Genomic DNA, 16,837 nt, shown 5'->3' with positions numbered 1-16,837 from the left:
ACCCTTTTTCTCGTGCTTTGAATCAGATTCAAATTTGGCTGGCGCATTTATCTTGCAAAAGACTCATACGATGTCCCAACTCAAGGTTCTCATTGTGGGCGCATCCATCGCAGGCCCAACGGCGGCTTACTGGTTCGCCAAAGCCGGAGCAAACGTCACGGTCATAGAGCGCTTCCCACAATTACGCAGCAATGGGCACAACGTCGACATTCGCAACGTTGGCGTCTCGGTCATGCGAAAGATTCCTGGGATGGAGGCGGCCGTGCAAGCCAAGACGGTGCCGATGGAAGGTATCAGCTTCGTCCGCACCGACGGGAGATCGTATGGAATCATCCGGGCCACTGGAAATCCAGATAGACAGTCACTTGTTTCTGAGTATGAGATCTTCCGCGGCGACTTGGCGCAGATTCTATTTGATTTGACGAAAGACAACGAGAATATCTGCTATATTTTCGGTGAGCAGGTCGCCTTGATGCGGCAGGACGAACCAGACGACAATGGACCGGTTACAGTTGAATTCGCGAATGGCTTCCCGACTTCGAGCTTTGATCTCGTTGTCGCTTGTGACGGCGCCACCTCGAGGACTCGAGCGATCGGTCTTGGACGCGGTGTCCGAGACGACATCCAATCCACGAACAGCTGGGTGGCGTACTGTTCCATGCCGCAAGATCTACTCGCTGGAAGCAAACTGGGACACGCATACAGCGCGCCCGGCGGGCGGTTCATCGCTGCAGGAGCCGATCCGTCTGGCATGACTCGGGTTGCATTCATGGGAATCCACCCACGCGACGACCACGACGCCGCGCGGCCGTTCCGCGAGGCCATGGAGCGCGGAGACGACGCACTCAAACAACTCGTTGCCCAGCACTACCGTGGAGCCGGATGGAAATGCGACGAAGCTGTCGAGGGTATGCTTGAGGCCGAGGATTTCTACGCCACCGAGATCGTCCAGGTTAAACCGTCCTGTTTGTACAACGGACGCTTCGTGCTGGTCGGTGATGCGGGGTATGCGCCTGGCCCGACTGGCGCGGGGACGAGTCTTGCTCTCGCTGGCGCGTATGTGCTGGCGGGCGAGGTCGGCAGCAGATGCAAGGGCGATCTGGCTGCGGGACTCCGGGGTTATGAGGAGCGCATGCGGCCGCTCATTGACGACTTGCAGAAGATTCCGCCAGGCGTCCTGACTTTCCTTGCGCCACAGACGGCGTGGGGGATATGGTTACGAAACACCGTTTTTGCGCTGATCTGCTGGACTAGAGTTATGGAGTTTGTCCAGTTAGTCTTTATCGGCTCGTTTTCTAACCCGGATAAGTACGCACTGCCGGATTATCAATGGGTTAAATAGGTAGTCTAAGACAGTATAGTATAGAGAGACGAATAGACTCCGCTCATATATAGAGCCTTATGGGCTCGGATAATAGCATTGATAATCAAAGGATCAAGTTCAGGACAGGGACTAACAACCCTCCCCTTGAATCTCAGGAACGGCAGAACAACCTTGAAAGCCCGTTGTCGCGGTCACCCCTTCCTTTTTTATTTTGTTGGTCTTTCTATTAGGGCCTATGCTATTAATATCTTTTTAAATCTTTCATTAACCGCCTAGCCATTTCACCTCGGGCGGGGCTCATATCAACCTTTCCCAAAGCGCAGCATTGTTAGAAGAATGATTACATTGCTTCTTCATTCAGACATTACTTCTCAATCCACAAATACGCTCTTCCAGATGGCTTCATAACCGTGTTTGATTATGAATCACCATTCTTTTGCCGTTCAACTATGTTTAGAGTGGCCAATGTCCTCCCCCACCTCTTAACGCGCTGGTTAGTGGTGCTTATTATAGAAATCTTTCCTATTGGTATAGTATCTGCCGCCCACCACGTCTTAGTCTTAGCAGAAGGCCAATCCCATATCCCATGTCTAATGTTGTGTACCATGTTTCGTGGCTACCTGGATTGGGGCTAAAATGGCCATTCCGCTTGGCAGTCGGACTCGCTTGGCAGTGGAGTCGCTTGGCCGCTGTAACCACAAGCACGGGGAAATGCACTAGCGGCAAATATGCAACTATTAATATTAGCCGCTACTGCATAACTGGACTGGGCATTGTTGGTGTTCCGCTCTTCCGTGGGGTCCATAGGCACGTGCACACTGCCGAGTTTGCTAGGTAGGTGCTAGAGTAGCCTAGCATATCGATCCTTAGCCCCAGATTACCATCGGGATAGACGTCAATGGCGGGTCTTTACCCTGGGTCGCTTCTTTCCGAATCCTTGCAAGCGTGGCCCTAGGGGGACTAGGGTTATTCAGACCCTTAGACGGCGTCATCGCCAACTGCTGGATGATCTCCTGGTCTAATGTTGGGAGTTTAAAAATTCATTCGGTTTGATTGGTTTCGACAAGTTTCAGCTTTGCCTTCTGCCTCTTTACATAGTACTCTACCCAGTCAACATGTCAAGCCACCCAACACGGAGATCGCCGATTAGATCTACGGCCCTATCACGAGGATCATCAACCATCGCAAGTATACCTAGCTAGCTAATTGTGAGGGTCAACAGATACATCATTACGTCTCTGCGGGTCCTATGTTAGGGCGGCTTTGCGATCCACGAATTGTGCTTCATGATGTTTCAGTCTCAAAGCCAGCGTCGCGTCAGATATAAAACCCCAGAGAATTCCACTTAACCACGAATATTTCATTAAAGACAAGACTTCACAAGATCTCTTTTAATCTGACTCTAAGAACAACGTTCCTTCTGCAAAATGTTTTTTTCAAAGACCATTCCCGCCGCCTCGCTCGTCCTCTTCGGCCTCGCTCGAGCAGACTTCTATCTCGGTACTGCCTCTGGTCTAAATGAAGATGGAGGCGGCAACACCCCCTCTCTTGAATCCTACACCACCTATATCCTCCAAGTCGGTGACCAGGATATCTGCGACTCGTCGACCGTTGGCGGTGATCCCAGCCAGCCCTCGACGGATCCTACTGCCCCTTGGGTCAATTTCTGTGGACAGACCTTTAGCAACAATGGGTGGAATGTGCAACTAAACTCGGACGATACTGTGAGTTTCTATAAAGCAAAATCTGGCATCCCCTACGAAGCACACTAATCTGATTTATCTATATATAGTGCGGCTCGAACATGGCAGGCAACGAAGACGTCCCTGCAGGCACGTTCTACGCGGACGTGATCGACCAGGATGCAGCATCCAGCGGCTCTGCTGTCGTCGTCGGCCGCTGCGTCAGCGAGTACTCGAGTACCACGGATTGTGCCTCGTGGGGATCGACAGAAGCCGTGACTTATATCCACTGCTACACAGACGCACTTTCGAGCCCGAGGACTTCCTCTACCGCGCCTTACATCCCGGACCCCCAGCCCTCGTACTCATCTACTCCGACACCTTCTTTGCGTCGTGTTAAGCGGAGCTTTTAATTGTCATGTTTGCGTTGGTGTATATTTGTGATGATATTGCAAGATGGGGGCATTGTCATGATGGGGAATGCAACGTGTTTGGTGGATTGTCTCTTATCTATACATCTGTACCATGAACTGCAACGCGTTGTGCAGCAGACATTTGTTTGTGTACATTAAGAATTGAGAAGCATATTTGTTCAAATACTTTACTTCATTTATCTGTCCATTTCTCTATAGCATCTAAGACCCCAAGTATATACCCAGAGTGGCAAAAGTTATCTAATAGACCGAACCACCACCCCGCCCCCAGTGCAGGATGAAACTTGTGCCGGAGGCTCCGATGAGCTAGTTAGTAGGCCGGCCAATGGGCATAGCGATGGGAGTCATGCAAGCCACAGTCATGGGAATTAATCCTTCTTCCACTCATCTACAACCCCGGAGACCCGGAAGGATTTTCTGAAATCAGGGTTACGTGTATCACAACTCATTCATTTCCTGGGGTATACATCGCACATGGGAAGTTCACAGTAACCTAACGCCCGCCTGCCTAGAAAAAAAGCTTCGCCAAAATGCACCCCTGTCTAACTATCTAATCAATGCACGATTTTGTAATTGCCACCACTCACAATCTCCAATTTCCCCCGAGAAACCATTCCAGCCAGGAACTCGCGCAGCTCCTCATTGCTGTATGGAAAGCCGCCGGGAACGACCACTTTCAGCATCATGACAATGCGCGGCAGAGGGAGCGCGCCCTGGTTCGTGAGCATGCCAACAATAAACTGCCAGTAGAGATTCATTTTCTCCATCGTGGCAGCTTCGGCGGACTCCTTCGCGGCGGCTGCTGCCGCTGCTGCTGCCGCGGCCGCGGCGTCGTCCGAGGAACTGCCTGCCCCTTCGGTACCGGGTGCGCCAGAGCCGCTGGGGTCGCCGGGCTGCTGCTCGTCTTCGGTGGGGAGGACTTCCAATACGCGGAAGGTGTCGCGGGGGGATTCTGCGAGGATGCGCTTGCTCACCCAGAACAAGCACGCGCTGCGGACCAGCGTGGCTGTCATTTGGAGTTGGTTGGAGAGATCTGTGACTGTTTTTGTGACTTCTGGCTCTGATTCGGCCTGGAAGGCGTAGATCACCGTGGCCTGCCACGTTGTCACTTCATCTACGAAGACTCGGTCTTCTAGATCTAGCTCGACGGTGACTTGACCCAATCCGTTCCGCCACGTGAGCTTACGAGATTGCTTAAGGGCCTCGAAACCGGCCGAGTATCGCTGTTGCAGAGATATGATATGGTCGGGGACGTTGAATTCTTGATCTTGGATCTCTGGCCAGAAGAACCTCGATAGGATCTTCGCGTGGATCTCGGGCACATTTTGTTTGATGGTTGCCTTGGCCGCCTTACGAGGCTTGGATGATAGGCCTTGGTCGTTTCGCACAACTTGGTCAACACGTCGTGAGTCGAAGATATCCCGGAGCATGACTTCGCATGCCTGTAATGCTGAATCGCCGAACCGCACCTTCAGAAGCTCCAGAACCGACATTTCCTGGTCAAAGTCGGTGCGTTTCTGGAGAAGGCGGTCCGCCAGTAGCGTCTGCATCTCCTTGACAAACGTCTCCTTGGAGTCGAAAAGACTGACCAGGCTGTCGATGACATCTGAGCTCTTGCATTTGCGGTAATCTGGCGCCGCATCGACGGGATCTGGTGCCCAGTTCATATCGTCCCAGTCGAGTTCACCCCGTTGGTTTCTCAGGGAATTCTGATGCGCCTTGTTCAGCTCCGCAGCCAGTTCCACCAAGGTGTCACTGCTAGAGACAACAGGCTCGCCGGGGGCGGGCGGCTCAGCAAGAAGCCCACTGACGATTGCCTTGACTGTATCGTCGCGGTCCTTGAGGTATCGCCGGATTGGCCGAGCAATGCGGTCAAGAAGAACACCCTTAGGGTCCAGGAGGTGAAAGGCTCGAATGATAGAAATATACAGCTGCAAAATTTGAACTGTCGAGGCACCGGGATGTAGAAGCCGTCTGTTCAGGGTATGGATGAACCACTGCGTGACATGGTTCCGCGCCGCGGGATGCGTCGTGAAGTGCCGTAGATCTTCCACAGCGCCAATGCTGGCAGGCCACTCCACGATCACATCGAAGAACTCACTCGTCCGAAGGCTCCCAAGACGTGCAATGCCCATCTCTTGCCACTTTTCCACATCGCCAAAGCTCACATCCATACTGCTAGCCCCTTGAGTCGTGGACGGAGTGTGGATGATAGCCAGTACCTGCACCGCGAGGCGTGCATAAACATTTTCAATCCACTGTCGCAAATGCTGCGGTGCCGATGTCGGTGCCTGCCACTGTTCCGTGTAAGCGGCACGGACGAATTCTGTCATCATGATATCCATCACGCTGGCAAACACCTTCTGTGCTTTCTCGCCGCCAAGCCCGACAAGCTGTAAACCATTGAGAAAAGCCAGCAGCCGATCCCGCGCCATCGTGACACTAGCATCCTCGCCCTCCGTCATGATCTGTGCCCGGGCTTCGTCGGAGTCCTCCATCCTCCAGTCATGGTAGGAGACGGAGTATTTCCGATCCACTTCCATGTCATCTTGGCTCGCCTCACTCGAATCGTCGGTTAGGGTGTCAATCCCCAAAATAACGAGTGCATCCCGCGCAAGCTCTGCCGTGAGAAGTGGCGAGATCTGCGACCACGGTAGGGAGTATGAAACCACCGTGTGGAAGTTCCGCTGCAATTGGGTCAGTACGCGCCCTTGCTCGGGTGTGGCGAGTAATGGTAGTAGATAATGCACAATAGGAGCCAGGTAGATTCGGCGGGCGAGTTGCAAGCAATCCACAATTTTTCGGAGCAGTCCGTCCTTCTCGGGGCTGTTCAGAAGCTGCGCAACTCATCAGCATTTGAGAATACTAGGTTCCACAGATCTATATCACACCTCGTATAGCCCTGTTCGAAGATTCGTCAAGAAATGCCTCCGTATCTCATCGCCGTACCAGCTAAACAGACCCCACGGAACAGCATCATCTCGGAAATTCTGGGCATCCGAAGATGTCAGGAACGCCAATGCTTCTGCAGTATCCTTCGCCGGAGGACTGAGTCGGTTCCATTGCTTCAATATTTCACTGCCGTCGGTCTCCCTGTAATTATAGATCGGCGCAAAGCCCCCATCCGGCACAGCCAAGAATGCCGTCACCGCGTGCCATGCTTGGTTCCAGGTCTCTTGGTCTGGGCGAGGTTCCGTTGATTGATGGGAGTGCGAAGGAGTCACCTTCGGAGTCTGGTCGCGGTCGAAGGTGGGATGCGGCGGAGGGTGGGCGTCGAGCAACACGGGAGAAAAGACAGAGCCGAAGATGCGTCGGCGTCCCACCGTGAGGGGGGCTGTAGAGATCATTGTGTCAGAGAGGGAGCATGGCGAGGTGTAACAATGATGTCTGCCACGACGAAGAAGAAGAGTCGTGTTTGGGCGTTGCTGCTTTAGGTTATCGCTATCGCGTGTTCACGTGACCTGGATCAATCTGACTGTGCCTATAAAAGAACTAACTAGACCGATGTAGGAGTATGTACGGGTCGTTGTTGTAGAAATAGTAGTAGTAGGGTGTGGTTGATTCATATCTGCTAGCAGCACAAAGAGCATCTACACACGATGGGGTATCCAAAAATCAAAACACATGTACGGTCTCGCCGACTCCCACAACCCTACCGACAAACCAAAGCATCCAACACGAATACACCCTCACGAGGCTTGGTTGTCCACCTTCTCCCACTCGCTATCCGTACTAGCATACTCTGAGCCATCACCCGGTGTTCCGGGGCGCTTTCGCCCATCACGCTCGGTGGGCAGTTGCAGATCCGCAGCGGCAACCTTGCTCCCCGTTGCCGATGCCGTCGCAGCGGGCACGGATTTAGGTTTGCGGCCAGCCGTGACGGATTCCGTTTCCGTCTCAGAGTCAGGATTATCGCCCCGGGCGTCAGACGCTTCTTTCTGTTGAGCCAGCTGCACGGCGCGCACCTCGGCAGCGAACCAGTTGATGGCCCACCACAGGCCCGCGCTGATGATGGACAAGATCACGAAGTGGATACTGGTGGTGGCCACGAGGAGGACGAGGAGGACGACCTGCAGGGCGGCGAAGGAGACGTTGGTTGCGATCAGTAGTGTCGGAGTGGGGCCGGGGGTGAAGACGCTGGACCATAGGTCCTGCATGAAGGAGGCCATGATGGTGTCTGTTCCCGGGCAGGAACAAGAACAGGGACCCGAACGAGGGACGAACAGACAACGGGTGGTGTTGTTGTTGGTGATGGTGGTGGTGGTGTCGGAAAGCGGAATCCGACCCGCCTGAAAAACAAATGCCGACTAACTTTGGAGGCGGTGGATTAGGGTTATTGGTGATGCTCCACTCAGCGCCGAAAGTATGAAGAAATGACCGGGAAACCCCATGGGGGGATGAGCGATCATAATAGACGTCCCTAGGCATATACACTCGGACTATCCCCGAGTGAAGTGTTCAATGTAACTCTGGTCTCCACCCCGATCGTCTCCCGATTTGCCCAACCGGCACAGCCCGTCATCCATGGCTTCCCGAGGCCAAACCCGGCGATGGAGCTCCCCCGCAAAAAAATCAGGCTGATCGTCGCTGTGTAATTGAGGCGCTATGTAACCCTTAAATATGACTAGCTCCCTCGCTCACTTTTCCATACTCTCATCAGCTGTCTAACTGAAAATGGACACTGGCGAGGACAAGCTCACCAAAGATGCCTCGCCCGACCCGTCCACGGTGCAGGGCTTCTCGCACCATGCCGAGAACATCACCACAGACCGCGAGCCCTACGGCCCGCCCGGCCTGCGAGGACTGCTGAGCAATCCATTCGTGTTCCTCTGCGCCGCATGTTCGACATTGGGCGGATTGATCTTCGGCTACGACCAGGGCGTGGTGTCGGTGATTCTAGTCATGAAGCAGTTCCTCGACCACTTCCCGCGCGTGGCGGAGAGTCATGCTGGGTCGGGTTTCTGGAAGGGCCTGATGACTGCGATGATCGAGTTGGGTGCGCTGATAGGCGCCTTGAATCAGGGCTGGATTGCGGATCGCATTTCCCGGCGGTACTCGATTCTTGTTGCGGTGGCGGTCTTCATACTCGGCTCGGTGCTGCAGACGGCTGCGGTGGATTACCCCATGTTAACCGTGGCCCGGCTGATCGGTGGTATGGGAATTGGCATGCTCTCCATGGTGGCACCGTTGTATATCTCCGAAATCAGTACGTTGATTCATTCTTCCGATCTCTACAGTCAAACTAACCAACCGGCCAGGCCCGCCCGAATGCCGCGGCACGCTTCTCGTCCTAGAAGAATTCTGCATCGTCCTCGGCATCGTGATCGCCTTCTGGATCACTTTTGGGACCCGGTACATGGCCGGCGAATGGGCATGGCGGCTGCCATTTCTCCTGCAAATGGTCCCGGCCTTCATCCTTGCAGGCGGAGTACTAGCACTCCCATTCTCGCCGCGGTGGCTTGCCTCCAAGGGCCGAAACGACGAGGCCCTCGAGAGTCTCTGCAAGCTGCGCCGGCTGCCCGCGTCGGATAAGCGTGTGCGCCAGGAGTTGATGGATATCCAGGCCGAAACGCGCTTCCACCAGGAAATGAACGCGGAAAAGCACCCGGGCCTCCAGGGCGGCGGGGGCAAGAACACGGTCCTGCTGGAGCTGGCCTCGTGGGCAGACTGCTTTAAGAGTGGGTGCTGGCGCCGGACACATATTGGGATTATGATTATGTTCTTCCAGCAGGTGAGTACCTCCATCTCTATATACCATGGATGAGAGGCACAGTTGCTAACGGCGGTCGATATAGTTCGTCGGGATTAATGCCCTAATCTACTACTCCCCAACGCTTTTCAAGACCATGGGCCTGGATTACGACTTGCAACTCATCATGTCCGGTATTCTCAACGTGCTGCAGCTGGTCGGGGTCATCACCTCCGTGTGGACCATGGATACTCTCGGCCGCCGCAAGCTGCTGCTGGGCGGATCGGTGCTGATGGCCGTGTCGCACATTATCATCGCCGTCCTAGTCGGCCTGTATCATAAGGACTGGCCTCAGCATCAAACGCAAGGCTGGGTTAGCGTGGCCTTCCTTCTGTTCTACATGATTTCCTTTGGTGCTTCGTGGGGTCCCGTTCCCTGGGCGATGCCATCAGGTATGATCCAGTCACTCGGAAGCAATAGACCAAAAAAAAAGCTAACGATCTACCCAGAAATCTTCCCCTCCTCCCTCCGCGCCAAAGGCGTCGCCCTCGCAACCTGTTCCAACTGGCTGAACAACTTCATCATCGTAAGTGTTCTCCGGAGTGGAGTGGCAATCCATCAACTCACACTTTTTTTTCGTTATTAGGGCCTGATTACACCACCGCTCGTCGAAAACACAAACTACGGCGCGTATGTCTTCTTCGCCGTCTTCTGTATCCTCTCCGGGGTATGGACCTACTTCTTCATTCCCGAGACGAAGGGACGCACGCTGGAACAGATGGATCATGTCTTCGGAGACAATTCGAGTGAGGAGGAGCAGGCGCGCAGGAATGCGATTGAGGCGGAGCTGTTGCATGCGCAGAGGGAGGGAGTTTGACTTTTTTTTTCAAATATATATCCCTGTTCTTCTGCTACGAGTTGTATACGATGGACATAGTCATGATTACTTCTTTACTGCTACTGCCTAAATGTGTTCTGTCTATAACCCGACAGCTGGCCCCGCCCCCATTCCCTATCTCTGATCTAGCGCTGTTGTTACTGGAGGCAGCCCCACACGGGAGCTAGTTACGGGTAGTTAGCTAAGCCGTGTGGGCTTATTTATAAGCCCCCACGATCCCACCCATCCTGTTTTGTCTCGATCATGAGCTGAATGATTCGCCCCGAAGCATTCAATCGCCAAAATGTCCACACCTTCAGCCATCCAGCAATTCCACTCCCCCTCAACCCCAGACCGCAGCATAACCTACGTGCACCTAAACCCAGGAGCCCGCCACACCCTGCTATACTGCTACGGCGCAGCACACACCTCCCTGGTCCTAAACTCCTACTCCAGATTCCTAGCGTCGCATCCCGACCTCTCACTACTATGCGTCGACCGCTGGACACAAGGACCCAGCACCGCGCGCACGGGACCAGCCCTATTATCCGAGTTAAGCGCTATAACGCTCGAGCTCCTGGACTTGCTCGAGATTGAGCAGTTCAGCATCGCCTGCCACTCCGCTGGTGTGTATCAGATGTTTGATCTGGCGCGGGCCGCGCCGACGAGAGTCGGCCATGTTTTCCCGATTTCGTCGCATATCCCCGTTTCGTATACCGGGTCCAAGATGTTGGAGGCTATGTGCTCGATGCCGGGGTTTATGTTTCGGGGTATTACGAAGCTGGATTCTAGTCTGGGTGAGTCAAAGGTTGGGAAGGCGCTTGTTGGGCTTGTGGCGAAGACGATGGATGGCGAGGGCGAGGGCGAGGGCGAGGGGGTGGGAGTACTTGTTGTGTCGCAGGCGGATAGGAAGAGAGTTGCACAGCAGATTGAGGAGGATAATAGTCAGAGCACAGACAGGGCGACGGCGAGGGCTGAGCAGCTGGATCTCGATTATCGGTTGGGATACCGGCGCATCGAGGGAATAGACGATGATGTGCTCGCTGACTTTTATCGGGACTGTACGGTCGATGTGACATGGTATACATCTGATGGGGATGTGTTCTTTGGACCGAAGAGCGCGGAGCGGATTGCCAAGGAGATGAATAAGGTCCGGTCGAAGCAAATTGTCAATGTGTCTGAGGCGACGCATGCGGATATTTATCTAAGGACGAGGGTTTGGGAGGGGATGTATGCTTTGACCACTGGGTCAAGGTGTACTGGAGATGTGGTGATATGATATCGTGACGATATCTGCTACGAATCTACACTAAATACACGACCACTACAATCCCCCGATCCTGATGAATGGATGACTGAATGCATGTATTGTTATTGCATAGTAAGAATATCGCTATCCTACAAGTAAATGTAGGCGTTCCAGGTTTGGTTTGGTATCGTGCAGACGTGGTGTAGTTGTAGAAGCAGCGGCAGCCGTTCCATTCAACACCAGAAAAAAGAAAAACACATTCGACGCCATCAAATGACATGCAGGAAGAAAAGGAAAGTCAGAGCACACCATGACGCGCTTTGAAAATTGATATCTTATCATCGTAAAACAGGATCTCTTGCAATCGGAACCGAACCCGCGAAGCATACTCATCAGGCTCTGTGCCGTCGTCAGACCAGGAGTTGTTATCGCTTGAGATGAGATCTGTGTCGGAGTAGTGGAACCCGGGGATGCTGTCTTCGTCATCGTCGCTGGGCCCGACGTGGTCTGCATCTCCGTCGCCGTCGAAATTCGAGAGCCCGTCGCCGGTGTTCTCACCTGAGTGAGCCTCGTCGACATCTAGGTCCGCCTCGCCGTGGCCTGCTTCGAGAATCTGGTAACATTTCGATTGCAGACCGACGTAGGAGATCTTGAGTTCTGGGCGGATGCTGACGATGTCAAGGATCTGGAGCGCGAGTTCCTTGAGCTCACGATGCATGGTGTGGCCGATATGTGGGAGGTAGAGAGCACGGAGCTGGGGCATGTTGGGTAGTCGTTGGAGGAAATAGTGCTGGGACGAGGTTAGCGTGAGACGGAAAGAGAGAGAGAAAAGGGTATATACCCAGTCCCGATAGTGCATGGCCATGCCGAGCTCTTTCAGCTGCGGCATTCGGCCACTCGTGACGAACGAGATCATCTCGTGGTTGAACATCCACTTGTGCCATCGTGTGCTGTGCATATCAGTCCCACCGGCCAGTCGTTCGGTCGCGTCCACGAGAACCTTTCGCAGACTCAGCCGATGTTTGCGAAGAATATGTCGGTAAATGGCCTCGACCTGGACCACCGACTCGTAGAGTGGGGCTTCATGCAAAAACACGCTTTCCAGCGTATTCGGAGCCAGTGCATCCTTGATGAAAAGCATCAGGTACGGCGAAACGTTATCCGTTCGCAGGTGTTTGATTTGGAGACAATAATCGAGAGAACTGGTGCTCAGTCGCCGAGGTTCTCCATCCTGGGCTCGCCTCACCGGAACTGCAGGGGGAGCGTACTTCCGACGAAGGGCCCGCCAGAGTTTCTCATGGTCCTGACAGCGCATAATGGAAAGGGTGGTAAGACGGGTCCAGTCAATTGCTGGCAATATCGTCGAGACAGACAGGGGGACCCGTTCTAGTTCAAGAAGTTCCAATTTAAGCAACTCTCGGTCGGGCTGGAAAGCTGGCATTGGCGATGAGATTTTACTAAGCGGCGAGCTGGAGGAGACTGATTGCGTGGACTTGCCGTTTGGCAGCTCGGCAGTCTGCGAAGAAGCTTCGCCTGCCGGAGCAGATGAATTGCTAGATTTGGAAGCCTTCTCAGTCTCTACCGAGCCCTCTGAAGGCACGGGCATTGCTGTTGTCGAGGTTACCGTGGGAGTATCGTCCTGTTGCTGAGTCGGTTGTTCGTCCGCAGGTGGATCGCGTCTCGAAAGGATTTCAAGTATACCACCAGGTCGAGGCCAGCCCGCTGAAGGGTCGACTGGGAGGTTGTAGTCCTTTTCGCAAAGCAGCCACTCGGACAGGTATGCCTTGGCGGCAATACCAATCCGCAGTTCAGTCAAGCGGTGACGTGATCGCTCAACCAAGACAGCCAGCTCCTCCACATACGCGGGTTCATCGACGTCGAGAACGGCTATGCTCTTGAGCGGTGGTAGTACAGACAACGAGGGATGTTCCACATGTTTGTACTTCTGGGGCAGGCGGGCTGAGGCCGTGGATGAGTTGCGCACAGAATTCTCAGAGTTGTCATGCCAGCGCACCCAGACACGTTCCAGTCGGCAGTGGTGTCCTGGTCGATCCGCCAGAGATGCAAGTGCAAGCCATATCTCGCGAACCACTCCCGTAGGCATGTCCCAAACGAATGCCTCAAGGTTCACCATACGAGCAACAGCCAGAGCAACCAAGGTCCCGAGCATTTTGCCAATCTCTTTGGTCACTGAATACTCTTGGACCCAATGCAACGGCCCATTCCCGATCGAGAACGTGCGCGTATATTGCGCGTAATAGTTTCCTCGGCGCGACCGGGACGCGGTGCCACTCTCCTGGAGGTGGGCGCTCGAGTGGTGACCACGGTCATCACAACCGCAATGCGAGCAGGCGTCTGTAGAGCGGTCCGATCGGGGCAGCGGCAGTTGGTGGAACACATCTTCTCCCATCACCAAAGTGGACAAGCCGTATGACAGTGCATCCACTCCTGAGCAGTCATCCGTCGCCGAGTTGAGGGATTCGGGCCAGATAATGTCGAATCGAGAGTACATTTGCGGGATCGTCAAGGAATGGAGAACGGAGCACGTCAACGCCAGCGAGGTAAGGTCACTCGTATGTGTGACCTATGACAGGTGGTAATAGTTAGCAGTCAGTTCGTCAACAGATCTTAGGTTCCGTGGAAAAGGACTCGCGTTACCTCTTTGATAATATCTTTCAGAACATCCAGCGGCAGTTCAAGCAGATGCAGCGGTTGCCGCACATCCGATGTCTGCCCGCTATCCGTTCCATTCGTGCCCGGAGTAAAGACCCGAGTACCGTTCGATAGATCGGACGTCGACTGCGTGAGCTGTAGTCTTCCCAACGCAGTCGAGAGATGTTTCTTCGCCAGCGCATCGGGCTCAACGGACGCTGTACTTTGGCTGGAGACAAAATCCTCCTCGTCCGACGAGAGCCCCGCGAGGTTGGAGGGTCTCTCCTCCCAGGCCAAGCTGGCGTCCGCCATGGAAATGGATCGGCAGTAGCCTGAGGCGTAATGGAGATTACGGTTGATAGAGCTGGTGTGGGGCGGGCGCAAGAAGTCAACAGGGACGGCGGGCGGAAGGTAACATCTCCAGCTGCGAACAGCTGGAGACGAGCTGGAGACGTGAAAGGCAGTCCGAGAGGGCGCCTTGAGTTTGGAAGAGCGGACTAATGCAGGTCTAACAGCGACACAGTAAGAAAGAAAAGACGACGCGAAGCTGATCCGGGGGTTCTTTACGGATGGGAACTAAAGCAAATGGAGCTGACAGACGGATCGACCCGCCGGCGGTGAATGTGGTTACGTAAGACACTCTATAGATCAATTTAGATCAAAGAAACAAGAAGAACTTCATAAATATAAGTACTGGCAGCAACAAAATAACCAGCTTTTTACTCGTCTTCACGGCCCAGCTTCTCCAGGTTAATGGCCGCACTGACACACGCCAGGTGACTGAACGCCTGGGGCGTATTGCCCATCTGTTCACCGGAAATGGCCACTTCTTCGGAGAACATGCCCAGGTGGTTGGAGTAGGACAGGATGTTGTCAAAGTGCGACAGGGCGAGCTTCCAGATGTTCGGAATAGGCACATCATACTTAGCCGCCTGCATCCCTTGTTAAGAATGTCGCACCATGATTTGGGAGGATACATACTCGGGCCATGGCTTCAACCAGCCAAAAGGTAACCATGATAAAGGCCCCTTCGCCGCCGCCCACACCTGTAGAACAAGGGCATCAGCACAGTCAGAAGGAATAAAAAGCGTCAGGTGGCACACACCGTCGTTGGCTTTCAGATGGTCGTAACGGAAGACCATCTTGGCGCTCGACAGCCCCTCCTTCTCCGGGCTTTCGAGGATCTTCTTCAGCGTTTTTATGAACCGCGGATCATTGGGCGCCACAAAGAAGACCAGGGGTGCGATCAGGATGGACGCATCCAAGACCTCGCGGCTTTCAAAGCTCTGGCAGAAATGGCCGCGTTCGGAGTTGTAGCCCTTGTCCATGATTTGGTCGTACAGCTCGTCCCGCGCCTGGATCCAACGGAAGCGATCGGGACACGGCAGACTGGTACGCTTCTCGGCTAGGCGGACGCCACGGTCAAGGGCAACCCATAGCATGATCTTCGAGTAGATGAAGTTCTGGATCTGGCCACGCGATTCCCAAATAGACATGTCCTTTTGCTGGATCACGCCGCAGACGTAGTTCACCATGCGGCGGATGGCCGACCACTGATCATAGGTGATGGGGTTTCCGTGCTTGTTGTACAGGTAGATGCTGTCCAGTAGTTCACCGTAAATGTCCAGCTGCGTGTGGAAGACGGCCGCATTGCCTACGCGAACGGGTTTGCTGCCCTTGTATCCATCGAGGTGTTCGAGTTCCACCTCGGGAATGTCGTACTCGCCGCGAATGGTGAACATGAGCGGCAGGAAAGGGCGCTTGCTGCCAGCCTCAATGTCCTGGGCCGCGTGGGGGAAGATCCGATCAAAGATAAAGTTGACATACGATTCCGCCTCGCGGCTGTACCCCAATTTGAGGAAAACGTACAACGTGAACGCCGTATCACGCACCCAGGAGTACCGATAGTCCCAGTTCCGGGAGCCGCCCACGTTTTCGGGGAGCGAAAAGGTAGGCGATGCGACGATGGCCCCTGTCGGTTTGTAAGTTAGCAGCTTCAGGATCAAGAGACTGCGCTCGACCGTCTCGCGATAGTGACCGCGAAACTCGCACTTGCGGGTCCAATCCGTCCAGTAGTCGGAGGTCTCCTCTTCCATTCGGCTCAGGTGTGCGGCGATCATGGCCAAGCTGGGGGCTGCTTTCTCGGGGCTGTGCACCACCAGATGAACCGTTTGGCCCTCACACAAGCGTAGCCAAGCTACCAGGCCCCGGCCCTTCATGCCGGATCGCTCTTTCATGTTCAACATCGCCTTGGGATAGCCAAGCTTGTCAGGCTCCCGCGAGTCGGCGAAGATCTCGACTTGAAGCCGCTCGGTCTCGCTCTCAAAATGGATCGTCTGAAGGCGATGCTTGCTCAAGTCGTCCTCCAGCTTCGCACGAGCCGTATGCGGATCGCGTGCGTAGTTAAAAGCCGGGAACAGCTCCACCTGCAGTTCCATCGAGCCACGGCTGCACTCCAGTTTTCGAATCAGGCTCGAGTGTCGCAGTCCCGACTTGAATCGGTTGGCACCGGGCTCATTGCAGGGGCAGAAGCCAGACAACAGCCGGGACGACTGCGGCATCTGCTTGGGCGAGACGGGGAAATAGTCCAACATGGTCACTACGCCATCTTCATTGGCCCACCGAGTCTCCAGCAGGTTGGAGTACGGGAGGTATCGCTGCTTGCTGTGAGGATCCACCACGGTGTTGTAGGGTCCCACAGAGAAGAATCCCCCTTCTTGTCGTCCAGCAGGCGACCGAACACGGTGGGCGAGTCAAAGACCGGCCAACACATATAGTCAAGACTACCGGCCTTGCTGATGAGGGCACACGTGTGCATGTCCCCGATGAGGCCATAGTCCTCAATGGCACTGTACCCATTCTCTGGCATAGTGGCGACAGTGTAGATAACCGATGGGAAAAGAAGCAGATGCAAGACCAAGCGGCAAAGC

General features: G+C 54.4%; 8 protein-coding genes across 8 annotated transcripts; 4 read left to right on the top strand and 4 right to left on the bottom strand.

The window, feature by feature from the left end:
• Positions 1-70: 70 nt before the first annotated feature.
• Positions 71-1,342, top strand: PFLUO_LOCUS9288 (uncharacterized protein; the record flags this gene model as incomplete). The annotated part of the gene is made up of 1 exon (XM_073787100.1): positions 71-1,342. The coding sequence occupies one exon, from the start codon at positions 71-73 to the stop codon at positions 1,340-1,342; it is 1,272 nt and encodes a 423-aa protein (XP_073643289.1).
• Positions 1,343-2,751: 1,409 nt separating this feature from the next.
• PFLUO_LOCUS9287 (uncharacterized protein) lies at positions 2,752-3,419 on the top strand (the record flags this gene model as incomplete). Its single annotated transcript, XM_073787098.1, has 2 exons — positions 2,752-3,048; positions 3,117-3,419. The coding sequence occupies 2 exons, from the start codon at positions 2,752-2,754 to the stop codon at positions 3,417-3,419; spliced, it is 600 nt and encodes a 199-aa protein (XP_073643288.1).
• Positions 3,420-3,994: 575 nt separating this feature from the next.
• On the bottom strand, positions 3,995-6,787 carry PFLUO_LOCUS9286 (uncharacterized protein; the record flags this gene model as incomplete). Its single annotated transcript, XM_073787097.1, has 2 exons — positions 3,995-6,277; positions 6,332-6,787. 2 exons carry the CDS (start codon positions 6,785-6,787, stop codon positions 3,995-3,997), a joined length of 2,739 nt encoding a protein of 912 aa, XP_073643287.1.
• Positions 6,788-7,129: 342 nt separating this feature from the next.
• Positions 7,130-7,609, bottom strand: PFLUO_LOCUS9285 (SMK killer toxin resistance protein; the record flags this gene model as incomplete). The annotated part of the gene is made up of 1 exon (XM_073787096.1): positions 7,130-7,609. One exon carries the CDS (start codon positions 7,607-7,609, stop codon positions 7,130-7,132), a length of 480 nt encoding a protein of 159 aa, XP_073643286.1.
• Positions 7,610-8,114: 505 nt separating this feature from the next.
• On the top strand, positions 8,115-10,006 carry PFLUO_LOCUS9284 (uncharacterized protein; the record flags this gene model as incomplete). The annotated part of the gene is made up of 5 exons (XM_073787095.1): positions 8,115-8,646; positions 8,699-9,171; positions 9,236-9,581; positions 9,639-9,715; positions 9,776-10,006. 5 exons carry the CDS (start codon positions 8,115-8,117, stop codon positions 10,004-10,006), a joined length of 1,659 nt encoding a protein of 552 aa, XP_073643285.1.
• A 304-nt stretch (positions 10,007-10,310) lies between these two features.
• On the top strand, positions 10,311-11,285 carry PFLUO_LOCUS9283 (uncharacterized protein; the record flags this gene model as incomplete). Its single annotated transcript, XM_073787094.1, has 1 exon — positions 10,311-11,285. One exon carries the CDS (start codon positions 10,311-10,313, stop codon positions 11,283-11,285), a length of 975 nt encoding a protein of 324 aa, XP_073643284.1.
• A 268-nt stretch (positions 11,286-11,553) lies between these two features.
• Positions 11,554-14,219, bottom strand: PFLUO_LOCUS9282 (uncharacterized protein; the record flags this gene model as incomplete). The annotated part of the gene is made up of 3 exons (XM_073787093.1): positions 11,554-12,045; positions 12,097-13,839; positions 13,914-14,219. The coding sequence occupies 3 exons, from the start codon at positions 14,217-14,219 to the stop codon at positions 11,554-11,556; spliced, it is 2,541 nt and encodes an 846-aa protein (XP_073643283.1).
• A 407-nt stretch (positions 14,220-14,626) lies between these two features.
• Positions 14,627-16,776, bottom strand: PFLUO_LOCUS9281 (uncharacterized protein; the record flags this gene model as incomplete). The annotated part of the gene is made up of 4 exons (XM_073787092.1): positions 14,627-14,839; positions 14,889-14,953; positions 15,013-16,571; positions 16,607-16,776. The coding sequence occupies 4 exons, from the start codon at positions 16,774-16,776 to the stop codon at positions 14,627-14,629; spliced, it is 2,007 nt and encodes a 668-aa protein (XP_073643282.1).
• Positions 16,777-16,837: the final 61 nt, after the last annotated feature.

This window comes from Penicillium psychrofluorescens (genome assembly GCF_964197705.1).
Source record: "Penicillium psychrofluorescens genome assembly, chromosome: 6".
NCBI classification, from domain to species: domain Eukaryota; kingdom Fungi; phylum Ascomycota; class Eurotiomycetes; order Eurotiales; family Aspergillaceae; genus Penicillium; species Penicillium psychrofluorescens.
This window is presented reverse-complemented; position numbering and strand designations above follow the sequence as displayed.